This window comes from Gopherus flavomarginatus, chromosome 7 (genome assembly GCF_025201925.1).
Source record: "Gopherus flavomarginatus isolate rGopFla2 chromosome 7, rGopFla2.mat.asm, whole genome shotgun sequence".
Lineage (NCBI taxonomy): Eukaryota > Metazoa > Chordata > Testudines > Testudinidae > Gopherus > Gopherus flavomarginatus.
In genome coordinates this window covers 59,442,647-59,458,834 of record NC_066623.1, presented here as the reverse complement: position 1 = coordinate 59,458,834, position 16,188 = coordinate 59,442,647, and the positions used below count along the sequence as shown (strand labels likewise).

Here is a 16,188-nt window from a genome sequence, read left to right as displayed (position 1 = left end):
TCAAGATGGTTCAGACCCAGGAGCCCAGTTCCCCTGCAACTTAGGGCGCCAAGGCTGGTGGACTAGAGCTGACCTTTGCCCTAGTCTGAGGGGTTCCAGGTTGGATACAGCATATAGAAATGGGCCCAAGCCACAACGCCCAGATCCAGTTCTGTATCCAAACTTCCCCAAGGCTCAGACCAGTATTCAGCATTTCAGGCCCATAGAGTGGGTCAGATGCCTCCCGCCCCATGGCAGATCTCCTGCATCCAAACATGCAGTACCCATATTTTGCTGGCATTGCAACTCACATCTAATTCACTGCTTACTGCTAATAACTCAGCGGTTCGGATCCTGTACTATGGTCAAGGTGGTGGACAGATGCATCCCCTGGAGCCCTGGGGCAGTGCACATGCTCAGCAGTTCAGCCACGGGCTGTCAGTCACAGGATGGGGGCCTTACTGCTTATCCGGCTTTCTGGCCTGGCTACCGTGGAATTCAGTGGGGGGTCGTGCGCTGTCAGGGGAATGTGATGTGCACAGCTTGGTCGGGACAAAGAGGGAATGGAAAAATACTTCAACTGCAGCAGTCTCACCTGCACCACCCTCATGTCCAGTCCTGTCTCCGAGGACAGCTGCTCCCGCACGTGCCTGGCGGGTTTGGGGGAGTTTTTATAGGCATTTTTTAACGTCTCCAACTGTTTGGCTGTGATGGTGGTTCTTGGCCTCTTGGCTCCACCTTCTGAATCATCTGGAACAAAACCATTTCTTACCACTATGGAACAGATAGCACAAAACAGAAGCTGGCCAATAACCAGCACAGAGGGACAGTCAAAATCTAAAGCAAGATGCAGTTGATTTTAATTAGCCTTAGTTGTGGCTGGCAGGGGTGGGGGTGGGAGATAGGGGGCTTGCAAAATTCAGCCCTCATTTTTCAGTGACTTTGTCTTGATAAAACATGGTCTTCCAGGTCTCCAAGGACACAGTGTGACGATGCCCCTCTTTCGACACAGAAAACCTATCTAAGGTCCTTATTTGGTCCCTGTGACCCCAGTAGCTGAGTGCCATGCACTCTGTAATGTATTTACCCTCAGCGTATCCCTGGGAAGCAGGACAGTGCTATTATTCCCATTGTACAGGGTGGGAACTGAGGCCCAGATCCTCATAGGTATTTAGGTGCCTCACTCCCATGGATTTCCCTGAGGGTGAGGCACCTAAATACCTTTGAGGATCTGGGCCTAAGTGACTTGACCTCACAGGAAGTTTATAGCAGAGCAGGGAGCTGAACATGGGGCTGCTGAGTCCCCATCTTGTATCCTAACCACCAAACCATCCTTCCTCTTGTAAGGATGGACCTGAGAACATTTTAATCCCTTTCCTTCCAATATAACAACCTTGCCTCATTTTAAAAGTTCCGTAGTCTACCAGCTAGATTTTAAAAAGTGGTCTCATTAATGAGTTAGGGCAACCCCTCAGCTGGAAAAAGTTCATTGCTCCCACATGTAGGCACATATCTGGTGGTCATCTCCAGGGTGGACATAGATGGTGGAAGTGGTGCAGTTTTTCTATATCACATAATGTTTAAATGTTATTGGGCAACCAAACCAAAAAAAATCATAAAATCACAAAAAGGGCCATAACTTGAAGAAACATAGTTTAATTTTGACCAAAATTGGCAGAAAGCTTTTAAATACAACTGATCATGCAACTATGTCCTCAAACTAGTACTGTTTTGGAAATTTTGAGAAATATTTTGTCCCACGTGATATATTTTTCTGTACTTATTTTGCCTTCAATTAAAGCAAAAGTCTGTGGTCACACAACAGTATAAGCTTTTTTGTACTATGTAATACATCTAAATATTTGTTATTATTTGTAGAAAAGTTTTCTGTCTGCTATTTTATGAATATTGGCTACTGTCCAATGACGACTCCACTGACAACTGATTTTAACACAATGCACACCAGGATGAAATGTTTTCAGGATGTGTTCCAATCTCTGGGCCAAGACTGGACCTGTGTCGTGTATGACGAAGCAATCTACTGCAAAGCACTGTTAATAATTAAATGGAGGAATCAAAAACAGATTTGACGATGAGCACCTTGAAAAGGGAGGCATGTATCATGTAGCAAATGTAATGTGTGATACAGGCAGTGTGATGCAGGAGAGTGGGTTTGAAGACATCCTCGTGGAAGCCAGCATCTATGGTGCTTCAGCCATGGTCTAAGAGGGAAAGCATATAACCATGGCATTGGAATCCATAAACGTATGAATGAGGCGATGACTCACTTGAAGTGGGCCACACTTGGTGATTCCGTGCACAATGATGATTCTTCCAGAAGATGAGAAGTGACACATCTTGGAGGAAGTTCGAACATGCACTGAAGCATTTGAAGATGTGGAGCAGGCTCACAGAGAAAACAGATTGGAAGCACAGAGTGCTTTGGCAGACTTGATGAATAGTGCCCAAGCATTGCACCAGCTCATGGATACTTCCGTTACCCAAGGCAAAAACTGTTCAGATACATTTCCATCCTGGAAAAACTACACTGCTCCTAATCACTGATGGATTACATAGTAGCAAAGAGAGGCAATAACAAGTCCATGGAGCTTGAGACATTTGCAGAGATGATCCCACTATGACAGTGTGAGCATATGAGTTATGCCAGATGGGTTGTGTAAATGTAGCAGAAGCCAGATCTCTGGAAGAGAAGCCAGATATAGATTGTGCCCAAACTGATAGGAAGCAGTGTTCCAGACTGCCAGACTCTTCAGTGGGATATGTACACTGTGACGTGGCCATTGAGCAATCTCTGAACAAGGACTGTAGGAATCATCAGCATCTTTGCACAAAAGATACAGCTCTGACCAAGGATTACCTGACTGCACGTTTTAAGGCAGCTGTAACAGCTATGACAAAACAAAGGTGTGGAATGCCACCTTTGATCTCCACAAAGAAGCTACCACAAAGCACATGGCTGCAGATGAAATTGCTGTCCAACGTATTAAAAAGTGACTGAAAGAATGACAAATCCTTTTAGCTCTGAACCTGGAACAAGCCCACACTACAATCATTTGTGAATATTGCAATGTGTACTGTGGCTCCAACTGAAAGTGCAGAAGGTTTGTGCATGATAAGAGAGACTGGCACATGATAAATGAAGCCGTTCGTAACCAGGAGGCTGCAAAGGGGTGAGGGAGACCTCTTTGTGCCCATAGAAAGGCATAATCTCAAATCATTTGGTAGTCTCAACAAAACAATCAAACAAAAGAAGAAGCAGTCAGCACAAGCGATAACTATTGATCGTCAGATATTCAGCAAGCTGACAGTTTTTTTGCCCAGTCCAGAGATGTTGCTATCCAGGGTTTGATGACACGTGAACTGGCACCTGTCCCACTTCAACTTGGGTGGATCTCTAAGAAATGCCCAAAAGAGGAACACACTGTCTTGGCTGGAGAAAAATCTGTCAATGGTTGAGCTACCAGCATCTGATAAGCCAACCTCAGCTATTCTTGAACTCGGGATGGTGTGCAATGATATTGCCACGTGCAAAACTACTCGGGGAGCTGTCTGATCAGCTGCTGCACTCTACTGTCGCACTGCAATGTCCATACACTGCCATTGTGGGTGACAGTTATGCAAATAAAGCATCAATCAAATCTGGTGAGAGAGCCCGCAGGGGGAATGTCCAAATGCAAGATGTTCGGAGCCACCACTGTGTACGCACCATTACCAAAGCAACGCTTGCAGATGATATCAAATTCAAGGAATAAATTGCACACTTTCTCCTCAGTGACTGGATTGTGGAGTGTGGACTGAGCTTGTCACCTGGTTGCGACATGTACCTTACTGGTGGGTTTCACCACATCGCACATGCAGTGAAAGCAGTGTCTGGCAACCATTCTGCAGAACTCGAGGAAGCAGATTCAGGCACGGTCTTGCATGTTGCTCATGCAAAGCAAACGCTCGGAGCAAACGGGGTGCTGATGTGGTGCTTGGACTCAGATGTTTCATCCATGTACCCAAAATATTGCTCTATTCTTGGGAGAGATTAATTCTTTTTCAAAACTGGGGTCAGCCAAAAGTTGAGACTCATTCCCATGAATGGAGTGGCTGGAGCTGGGAGTAGATGTGTCTCAAATGCTACCAAACATTCATGCTGTCAGTGGTTGTGATGACTCTACTTCAGCTTTCAGTGGCATGGCGGAAAAGAGATGGCTGAAGGCAGCAGCTGAGCACCCAGAGCACTGTGTGGTGAAGGAGTTTAGAGCTCTTCTCCCCCCACCCTCCCGCCATCCCCTCCCCAGGCAGTAGGACCATGGGGGAAAGGATGCTCTACAATGTGTCTCTCACATGCCCAACCCTCAATTTCAGGCTTTTGTGTCTATGGCGTGCACTGAGACTGCTAGTTCTCAATTTCCCACCCTGCTCTTGGGTGCGAGGCTGTGGTCTACTGATCGTGTCTCTTCTGCATTCCCCACCCTGATCTCAGTGCTTATGGCATTCACAGAGTTGGCTCCTTCTCAGCTCTCTTCGTCTTGGTGATGTGTCTGTGGTATGAACCAAGCATGCCCATTCTCAGTTCCCTTACAGTCACAGTGCTGTTTGCCAGTAATATGGTATATTATATATACCTGGCAAGAAAAATAAAAGGCAAGAAGAGGTTCTTTAAATACATTAGGAGCAAGAGAAAGATGATTAACGTTAATGATAACCAGATCTCAAAACAATATTGACAACTGAGGGAAGGAACCCAAGCCAAAATAGGGAAAGAGTATGTTAAAGAATGTGTAGATAAGTTAGATGTGTTCAAGTCAGCAGGGCCTGATGAAATTCATCTTAGGATTCTTAAGAAACTAACTGAAGCAATCTGGGAGCAATTAGCAATTATCTTTGAAATTCTTGGAGGATGGGAGAGGTCCCAGATGACTGGGCAAACATGGTACCTGTGACGGCTTGAATCAAAGAAACCCCCTTGGGCCTGCCAACTGATTGCCAAGACTACTACTGCCCCTACTTTCCTGCCCTGCCTGGTTTGAGCCAGACCCGCTAGCTTCCTGCAAACCCAGACCCAGGATCTGAACCATATCCCCTAACAGTTGTAGGCTTAACTGAAAGCAACTTACAGAAGTGTTCCTGTCTTTAACACTCAGATGTCCAACTCCCAATGGGGTCCAAACCCCAATCCATTTTACCCTGTATAAAGCTTATATGGGGTAAACGCATAAATTGTTCGCCCTCTATAACACTGGTAGAGAAAGATGCACAGCTGTTTGCTCCCCCAGATATTAATACATACTCTGAGTTAATTAATAAGTAAAAAGTGATTTTATTAAATACAGAAATAGGATTTAAGTGGTTCCAAATAGTGACAGACAGAACAAAGTGAATTACCAAGTAAAATAAAATAGAACACGCAAGTCTATGTCTAAGAAACTGAATACAGATTAAACCTCACCAGTTCCAGTAAACTTCCTTTTAAGGACTAGTCTCCTGCTAGTCTGTATCCAGCAATCACTCACAACCCCTCTAGTTACTGTCTTTTGTTCTGGTTACTTTCAGGTACCCTTGGGGGTGCAGATGCTCTCTCTTTAGCCAGCTGAAGACAAAATGGAGGGGCCTCCCACCGGCTTAAAGAGACTTTCTCTTGAGGTTGGAGACCTCCTCCTCTTTCCTATGCAAAGTCCAGCTTTAAGATGGAATTTTGGAGTCACATGGACAAGCCACGTATCTATGCATGACTCAGTGTTTACCAGGCAATCCACATGCCTGAGAAGGCTCAGATGTGGATTGGCACCTTCAAGTTCCTTGTTGGCTTAAGTGGTTTTTGATTGGGCACTTAATTTGCACTTTTCTTAAGAAGCTGGCCATATGCTCTACTAGGCTAGTTAAAATTGAGCAAGTATAGAGCCAATACTCCTAATTTCAAATACAAAAATGATATATGCCTACAAATAAGATGAATAGATTCAGTAGATCAAACCTTTACAGAAATATGTTACATGGCATATATAGCACAAAACATTTTAGTTAGGTCATATATACATTCACAAGCATATTCCATAAAGCCTTATGGGAGGAACCGTCACAGTGCCCATCTTTAAAAAGGAGAACAAGGAGGACCTAGGGAATTATAGATCTGTCTGCATAACTTCAATACCTGGAAAGATACTGGAGCAAATTATTAAACGATCAGTTTGTAAGAATGTGGAGGAGAATAGTGTTGTAAGTAATAGTCAGCATGGATTGGTCAAGAACTAATCAGGCCAAAATAACTTACTTTTCTTCTTTGACAGGGTTACTGATGTAATGGAGGGGGGGGAGCAGTAGATGAGATATAGCTTGATTTTAGAAAGGCTTTAGACACAGTCTCGCGTGACATTCTCATAAGCAAACTAGGGCAATGCAGTGTCAATACATTTACTATAAGATGGGTGCACAACTGGTTGAAAGCCCATGCTCAAAGAGTAGTTATCAATAGTTTGCTGTCAAGTTGGGAGAGCGTATCTAGTGGAGATACACAGTGGATCAGTCCTTGGTCCAATACTATTCAATATTTTCATTAATGACTTGGATAATGGTGTGGAGAGTATGCTTATAAAATTTACAGATGGCACCAAGCTGGGAGGGTTTGCAGGTACTTTGGAGGACAGGTTTAAAATTCAAAATGACCTTGATAAATTGGAGAATTGGTCTGAATTCAACAAGGTGAAATTTAATAAAGACAAATGCAAAGTAAAAAATGCAAAGTACTTCACTTAGGAAGGAAAAATCAAATGCACAGCTACAACGTGGGGAATAACTGGCTAGGTGTTAGTACTGCTGAAAAGGATCTGGGGGCTAGAATGAATCACAAACTGCATATGGATCATCAATGTGATGCAGCTGCAAAAAAAGGCTAATATGATTCTGGGGTGTATTAAGAGGAGTGTCAGATGTAAGAATAGGAGGTAGTTGTCCTCCTCTACCTGGCACAGGTGAGGTCCCAGCTGGGTACCATAATTTAGGAAGGATGTGGACAAATTGGAAAAAGTCCAGAGGAGAGCAACAAAAATGATAAAATATTTAGAAAACCTGACCTATGAGGAAAGGTTGAAAAATCTGGGCATGTTTAAAGAAGACTGGGGGGAACCTGATAACAGTCTTCCAATATGTTAAGGGGTGTTTGTTATACAGAGGACAGTGATCATTTGTTCTCCATGTCCAATGAAGGTAGGACAAGACGGGGCTTAATCTTCCTTGAAGCTTTTAAAAACAAGGTGGACAAACAGCCGTCAGGGATGGGCTAGCCTTACTTGGGCTTGCCTCGGCAGTGGGGGGCTGGACTTGTTGACTTCCAGAGGTCCCTTCCAGCCCTACATTCCAATGAGGGTTTCTTAGTCTTGCTTTGGCCCATTTCTATGCTCATCTCCCCTGTCTGTCAGCACAGTGCCACAAACAGCCTCAGGTGCAGCAATACTCAGCATTGCCACTCCTCACTTTTAGATGCCTGGGAAAAAATCACAATGGATTCCCCAAAGCCTGAGTTAGGCCCCTTGGCTCCCTCTTCAATGACTAGAGGGAGAGACCGAGAGAGTGGCACCTAAGAAGGGGAGCCACAAAAGCCGGCATGCTAGGCAGGGAGCAGCCTAAGATAGCCCCTGGGAGATGCTGGTTGTGCTAAGCCCTGCCCCTTTCAGGGAGGTCAGTGCCTGGTTCTGCTTGAACACCACATCCAGGAACCCCTCATAGAATATTAGGGTTGGAAGAGACCTCAGGAGGGTATCTACTGCAGCCCCCTGCTCAAAGCAGGACCAACCCCAACTAAATCATCCCAGCCAGGGCTTTGTCAAGCTGGGCCTTAAAAACCTCTAAGGGTGGAGATTCCACCACCTCCCTAGGTAACCCATTCCAGTGCTTCACCACTCTCCTAGTGAAATAGTGTTTCCTAATATCCAACCTAGACCTCCCCCACTGCAACTTGAGACCAATTTGTCCTCCTTGTTCTGTCATCTGCCACTGCTGAGAGCAGCCTAGCTCCATCCTCTTTGGAACCCCCCCTTCAGGCTGCTATCAAATCCCCCCTCACTCATCTCTTCTGCAGACAAATAACCCCAGTTTCCTCAGCCTCTCCTCGTAAATCATGTGCCCCAGCCCTAATAATTTTTGTTGCCCTCCACTGGACTCTCTCCAATTTGCCCCCATCCCTTCTGTAGTGGGGGCCTCAAAACTGGACACAATACTCCATGTGTGGCCTCACCAGTGCCGAATAGAGGGGAATAATCACTTTCCTCGATCTGCTGGTAATGCTCCTACTAATACAGCCCAATATGCCATTGGCCTTCTTGGCAACAAGGGCACATTGCTGACTCATATCCAGCTTCTCATCCACTGTAATCCCCAGGTCCTTTTCTGCTAAACTGTTCCTTAGCCAATCAGTCCCCAACCTGTAGCAGTGCATGGGATTCTTCTGCGTAGGACTCTGCACTTGTGCTTGTTGAAACTCATCAGCTTTGTTTTGGTCCAATCGTCCAATTTGTCTACTCTGGACCCTCCAGCATATCTCTCTCTCCCCCCAGTTTAGTGTCATCTGCGAACTTGCTGAAGGTGCAATCTATCCCATAATCCAGCTCATTAATAAAGATGTTGAACAAAACCGGCCCCAGGACCAACCGCTGGGGCACTCTGCTTGATACCAGCTGCCAACTAGACACTGAGCCATTGATCACTAGGCAATCTGGTGGGTGAGGCTCTCACCTGGTCTTGGGTGACTTAGGTAACTAAGCTGTTTCCTGTGAGATTCTTAGGTACCAAATCCCCTCTCTGCTTGTTAGGAAGAAGTTTGACCAGGCATCTTCTCCCTCCAGGTAACTGCCCTAAGACGTAGGGGATGCCTGGTCAAATGCCTTTGCAGAGCGGGAATTTGCCCTGGGGTCGCCCACAGCCTGGGTACCCCTGCGGAGAAAAGAGTGATTTGCATGTTTGCTGGGCCCCCATTTAAAAGTGGAGCAGCTGCTCAGACTAGCCCTGTGACATGGGCACTTACTCTGCTCATGTGGAGATTTCCCACATCCAAGGAGAGGCCCCTCACCACCAGAGAGGGCTTCGGCCCAGTTAATATGCCACTAAAGCAGATCAGCTGGAACAGAAAAGACATCAGAGTACCGCACAGTCCAGTAGTTAGGCCACTCACGTCATAGGTAGGAGCTCATTCTTCAAAGCCCAACTCAACAAGGGCCTTGAACCACAATCTCCCACAGCGTGGGATGAGCACCCAAACCATGGCACTGTAGAAGGTTCAGGCTGCCTGTGCTCCAGTTATTAGTTCAGTCAAGTGAACAGCTTCAGCAAGAGCTGAAAAGCAGCCCCTGCGTGAACAGCCTCTGCTTCAGTGATTGAGGGACTCGCGTGAGCACTGGCGGATCCCTAGTCAAATCCCTTCTCAGCGGGAGAGTGGGGAGGTAATTGAACCAGAGTCAGTCCTCCCCCGTGACATGGTACCCTAACTACTGGCTACTGGTTATGTGGAGGAGCTGCGCCCCCCTGTCAGGACACATGCTGTTCAAACCCCTTCTCTTCATCAGGCAGAGGGTGGCATGTGGGCCAGGCTCTCCTGTACCCTAACCATGGAACTAAACGTTCCACAGGAGTGTGGTTAGGTGGCCTCTCTCTAGCCCTACCAGCTCTGGTTTGACGTGTGGGGCTTAGGGATGAGCTAAGCTGCTGGTGCCTAGCATGAGGCAGTAGGACTCATGCTCAGAAGCAGAAACATAGGCACCGAGGGAACGTTCAGAGCAAAAACTTAGGGTTGGGTGGCAGCCAAGCAGAGGTTTTGTGGATCGCAATGGTGCTAAAACTAGGACTTAGGGCTCAGTTCACTCCCCTGCTCAACTCTGCACTGCTGCATCAGCACTGTCTGCACCTCCAACTTCAACACTGCTGGAGTTCCATAACTTTCCCCCTTGAAAATAACAGAAACACCCCCCTCCCAAATTGTACCCTATTCTAGGGCTTCAGCTGGCATATCAGTGCTCAAGCCAATCTGGCATTGCATTTGCATTTTGGAGCACTTTAAAGTTAAATACAGGTCATTTGCCAGGAGAGGAGGGGAGCTGCACCTCAGGGCTACTTGACCATGATCCCAAATTTGCACCAGTATTGGTACCCAAGGCCTTCTAGGAGCCTACAATCATCCAAGTCAACCTGAGTGGCTGTTGGAGCACTTTGAATAGACGTGCCACTGCAGCCTTGGTGTGTCTTGCACCTGGTGGCATTCCAGGTCTGGCTCACAGCAGCACCATGATGAGTCTAATAATGCTGAGAGTGTTGGGGTTGGAGCTGCGTGTTGGTCAGATCAGAGGAAGGCGACTCAGACACATTCTGTGGGGATACTGCTCATTTTTACCCCTTCCCCTCCCCAGCTTTGTGCAAAAGAAAAGTGGTTTCTTCCCAGTTTAAGAACAGGTGTGAAATCTCAGGTGTGTCCGTCCTTTATAAGCTAGTGTCCATTACCTCCAGCGTGGAGGGCAAAGAGCAGAACCACGCCCAATGATATGACAGTCTAGAAGACAGCTACATCTCTGCCTTATAAATGGTGTTATAAATTAAGTTTGAATTCATGGCGTGGACAGACCCCGACATAACCTGAGTGTTAATGAAGAACCCAGCAGTAGCTCAATCAAGCAGGCCTTTCTCAGGATCGCTGACAAGATTTGAAGGCAGATAACTGCAGCTGTTTCTGATTCAGCAGCCTATGGCTCACTAGTCTCTTTACTGTACTGTGGCACAACCAGAGAGCATCACTGGAGAACATGTGCTACGCATTGTTTGTTATGAAAAACCATTTAGGGATCTGGGGCAAAAATCTGTCAGGGACAGTACTTGGGCCTGCTGTGAAGGCAGGGGACTGGACTCAATGACCTTTCAAGATCCCTTCCAGTCCTACACTTCTATGAAAAGTGTCATCAACATTGGCTTCCTTCAGGCCGCGCCTGAAATTATCAGTCACATAGGGAATCATGCAACAGTTCCGTATCTTCAAGTGTCCCCTGCCAATGCTGGATGGGTGGTAATACTGACCCCTTGTTTCTCAGATGATGCTGCTACCTACTCCAGAAGCCAGCCTCACTTTTGTGCCATGTCGTTGTGAAAGTACTTATGCAACAAGGTGACACAAATGCCACTGGAAAGAGCTGGTGTGCGCTGATGCATGCAACGGTGACAGTGACAAATCCAGCAACAGAGTATTGGACACATCAGACACAGATTCTGAGGGGGAATAGAAATGGGTCAACTATGTACACATCACCGTGACTAGTTCTGTGAGTAAAGGTAGCACGAGGAGGTGTTGCATTAAACAGTCCATCGGTCATAGTTATATGTAGAGGTCACATAAGAATACATGGTTATACTTTGAGATTCATATAAGACATTCAACTGCCCTTCTACTAAGTCATTACTGTTCTAGAAGTAGTTTACATGTATTGTCACTGCAATCTGTGATAGTAAGAAGATAATTAAAGTTATATCGTGTGTGTTAGATTTATGTCTCTAGCCAAACAGAGAACATCAAAAAATATGTTTTATAATTAGGGGCAGAGGTCGTCTTATCTGCATAACTTCATAAAAATAGCAGACGGAAAACCTTTTCTCAAATCAGTACATTCTACACATATTGACAAATATTTTGATGTGGTATAACATGGTATAAACAAGCCCATACTGTCCTGTGACTAAGGACTTTTGCTTTAACCGAAAGCAAAAAAGTACAGGGAAAAGGATAAAATATATGAGCTGGGGCAAAATAGTTCCCGAGCTTTCCCAAACAGTACTTGTTTGAGTGCATCATTGCATGATCAGTTGTATTCAGAAACTTTCCCCCAATTGTGGTCAACATTAAACTATATTTCTATGGGCCTGGGCCCTTTTGGTGATTTTCTGATTTGTTCAGATTGGACGCCCAATAACATTTAACCGTTACACGACAGAAAAACTGCACCACTTCCAGCATCTCTGTCCGCTCCGCTGATGCCCACCAGATGTGTGTCTAACATGGTAGCAATGACATTTTTCTTGCTGACAGGTTACCCCTTGGTGCCCAAAACAGGTTCTGGCTGGTAGACTGTTTTTCCAGACAAATGCCACGGAGGCCTTCAGAAATAATACTGCAAGCTGAGAGGGGCCATGTTTGGTTTTGACCATAAAGCTATATGGCAGCAGTGTGTGGATCTGCATTGGCTGAGACCAGCACAGAACCAGGGTCTTGCCTAAAATGTCCTTTACTTACAGAACCATGTACAGCTCTGGCTCCACCCACACGAGCCAAGTCCTCTCAGATTCGCAGGAGAAATCCCACTGAAATCAGCACAGTGGCACCTGTCTCTTGGACAGGAAACTTTGTGCCTGTCTCTCTCTCTTTCCTACTGGCTATTAGGTTGTCAAACACTGTGACGCCGAGGCCATTGCTAGCTCAGGGAATCAGTAATGGAATCTGAGTAATATTACATTCATACCCCCCCGCTCAGCACAAGTAGGCATTGCATCACCCTAACCAAATTGATTAGGTCAAAATAGAGTCCTTAATTAATAAGAAGTCAGGACTTGTCAACATGAAATCCATTAAAGACCAGTTCAGTTTTAATTTCAGTCAGGTCCCGTTGGGACGTCTCTGTGGATTCATTACTGTTTTGTGATCTATAGTCTCTCTCTCACCCTCCCTCCCCTAGCCTTGTTTTTCACCTCCACTGGCTCTTTAGAGCCCCGTTTGGTTCACATGGATAAATGGGAACTTAGGACCAAGTTCAGCTCTAGTGTAAGGTGCAAGTCCGTTGCCTTGAGTGGCGCTGCACCTGTCTGCAGCCCAGCTGAATTTGGTTTGTGCTGTCAATGCTGTCCCTGCAGCTCAAACCTAGGACTGGCCTCTCAGTGTTAAGCTTCTCCGCATTGTTCTACCAACCTACCGGAGCTGTGCCCTTGAGAGGTCACTCGCTTCTAGGGGGAGAGAAATTTGGGGTCTTACTTAATGATTATCTTATTTTACTAACATTGATGACAGTGCCGTTCCTGCCAAAGAACCTCAACGTGCTTTACAAACAAAGGGGCAAATTCTCCCCAGGGTTACACCCAGGCAACCTCGCTGGGAGTGGCGGACGGGCAGGGTTTGGCCTTGTATAGGAAGCGTCACTTTACCAAGCAGTGAAGAGATGCAGCGCTGTTTAGCAATACACAACAGAGAAGTGTCTTGGGGGCAGTAAACGAACTCACTTCATTCCCTTGCCAATTCTCCGACAAGGAGAATTTAAGGTGAGAAGGGATTACCTGACATTGGAGTTTTGGCTAGGACCCCTGCGCTAACACCCTTTGCCCTTCCAAAAGTCTCATTGCATCTTTAATGGCCAGATGTAGTGAATACCCCGGATCCATCTTATCCAACAGACAGCACCACCAGCCACACAGCGCCTCCTCCCACTGTGCTGGGGGTTGGTTCTATTTAACAAACCAGAGGCAGTTGTACCAGCTCCTCACCCATCACCACCACTTGCTACAAGACTTGGATTTTCCCTGAAGGGCTCCTCTCAAAACACTCATCAGGCCTAGTCTGTTTAGTTTGGGAGGTGTGACCAGACTGCAGCTCAAGGTGGCATGATGCTTTCCATATTAGACACCAATCAGCATCTCTAAAAGCCTTTAGAAGTCTGGCCCTATGTGCATTCCCATGCAAACAGGATCTTCATTTTCTAAGAGTCGAGCCGCAACAGCTGTCCATTCTGCACTGGGGTTTATAATCCTTTCAACCCGACTGTCATTGCCACAGCAGGATTAGGATTTCAGGTGGGCAACAGACAGCAGGAACTTCAAGATACACAGTTTTTCGAGGCCTCTGGAGCGGGGTCCTTCACTCGCTCTGGGGGCTCCAGAAAACTCTCGCGGGGCCCAGGCCCCCAGAGCTGCTTCCGCTCGGGGTCTTCGTAGCAATTAGGCAGCGGGGGGGTCCTTCTGCTCCAGGACTCAACGCTGAAGTGCCCCGAAGACCCGTGGTGGGGGGTCCTTCCACCCCGGGACCCGCCACCGAATTGCTGGGTCTTTGGTGGCAATTCGGCAGCGGGGGCCCCCTGCCGCCGAAACCCCAGGCCCCCTGAATCCTCTGGGCGGCCCTGTATGCATGTGAGTGGCCCAACTGTCGTCAAAGGGACTGTTTGTGTCTTAAAGTTAGGCCCATGCTTAAGTGCATTGCTGAACCAGGGAATAAGCATAATTATTTTACAGTAAAACCAGATGAGAACCTGAAGTTCAGCCCCAGAAACAAACATCCCCACAGCATTGGTAGCTGGATACAGTTCAGAATCTGGATCCACATTCCACAGTTCCGTAACTCAGTAACAGACCCTAGTGGGGCCTCTTAAAATCCTAAACATCATAGACAAACCAGCTGTCAAAATCTTCATCCAAACACACGCTCATGTGACCCTGAATTTGGCCGATGTCCCCAATCTCTAAAATCAGCTGAACCATAATCCCGGCTCAGACCACCCTGCAGTTGTAGAATTCCCAGTGTCACCTGTTAGGTGTGACCTCTTCCCTGCTCTGTGGTGAGTTCAGCACCTACCATTCTGCTTGGCTGTCTCATAGTCCTCCTTGCACACCAGGCGCCCATCTTCCATGAGGTAGAACTCATCGCCTGTGGCCAGCTGGCGGTTGCAGATGATACAGGCAAAGCAGTGCAGGTGATAGACAAAGTCCTGGGCTTTCCGGACCACCTGGGTAGGGGGGATTCCTTGCTGACAGGCCGTGCATTTCGTACCAAAACGCCTGAAAGGAGAACAAGTGGCAGATCTGACACAGATGGAGCAACAGGGAGGAATAATGCACCAACTAGCTTGGACGAGATCTCAGCAGCAGGGGAGTGCTCACTGGAGGGAGCCTGGGAAGGGGGTGGGAAAGAAGGGGCAGAGTTTAAAACTGCAATCAACCTAATTATGCATGACATTTCACACAGCAAGGCTCTATCTTTTTCAACATGAAAGACTGGCCTAATGGAGCTGAGGAAGGTTTGATTTTAATGGTCCTTTTAACTAATGCTTATAGGCAGTGCGATTTCCCTGCAAGGACAGTACATATTTCATTCACATTAATACCAAATAAATTCATTATGCGCACGGCTAACATGATGAATCCCAGATTAATTCAGCATGATAGGGCTGTTACACTGCAATGACACCTGGCAGAGAGTATCTGCCACACAAACGTGTGTATCAGGCCACGTGAGTGTGTCTGGGCCAGTGACTGTGCCCTGCGGGGAGTGTCTGCATGTGTGTGCATCTGAGCAAGGGGATCTGTGCCAGTGTGGGTGTGCCTGAGAGTATCATTGTGAGCGTGCGCCAGAGCAAGTGTGTGCCTCAGTGTGCAACTGACAGCTTGCAGCCGAGTGGCTGGGTCTGAGAGCGAGTCCCTTTGTGTGCAAGTGGGTTTGTGGCTGTCTGGGCTGGTGCAGCTCAGTGTGTCTGTGTGGGGTTGGGGAGCGGGGTCTCTAAAGGTATGTATGCATACAGCTCACAGTGTGCATTTAACTAAATATGCTGGGGTGCCTGGGTGGGGGAGGCTTTCTAGGTTGGAGTGAGCATGTGGATACAGACTGTTGTTTAAATCCAGCTTGTTACTCATGTTTAAAAACACCACATCTGTTGTAGGTTTCCCAACATCTATCATTAAATACCCTGGGCTTGATTCTGACCTCACATACCAGTCTGACACCAACACAACCGACTTCCGTGGAGTTACGCCCAGTTGATACAACAATAGGTGCGATGGGAACCAGGCCCTCTGAGGCCAGATCTAACTCACAAAACAAGCCAGCTCTGCAGTTATAGCACTATAGCTTCTGAGACAGACAACCACCATGAGCAGGCGGACAGCCGAATGGCTTGTCTGATGGCAGGGTTGAACTTGATCTTGTTTACTGTCACATGTATTATATATTAGTACTGCAGTAGTATTTACAACTGCCCCAAATGAGACCAGGGCCTGGTGTGCCAGGTGCTGTACATACGCATAGCAAGAGACAGTCTGTGCCCCAAAGACCTTGCAATCTAAATAGACAACACGGACAAAGAGGAAACTGAGGCACAGAGCAGTGACTTGTCTAAGGTCGCACAGCAGGTTAGTAGCCATGTCTCCAGATGCTTAGGCCAGTGCCTTACCCACTAGATGGCATTGCCTCAGGTGCACATAGCT

The 16,188-nt window shown here is 46.9% G+C and overlaps 1 protein-coding gene across 1 annotated transcript in view; it reads right to left on the bottom strand.

The window, feature by feature from the left end:
- The window catches only part of LHX4 (LIM homeobox 4), a 37,301-nt gene that overhangs the window by 3,104 nt on the left and 18,009 nt on the right, over positions 1-16,188 (bottom strand). Inside the window, exons 2-3 of the mRNA XM_050962284.1 lie at positions 14,564-14,766; positions 575-729 (exon numbers count right to left, since the gene is read on the bottom strand). Of these exons, the coding sequence (XP_050818241.1) occupies positions 575-729; positions 14,564-14,766 (358 nt within the window). The remainder of the gene's footprint in view (positions 1-574; positions 730-14,563; positions 14,767-16,188) is intronic.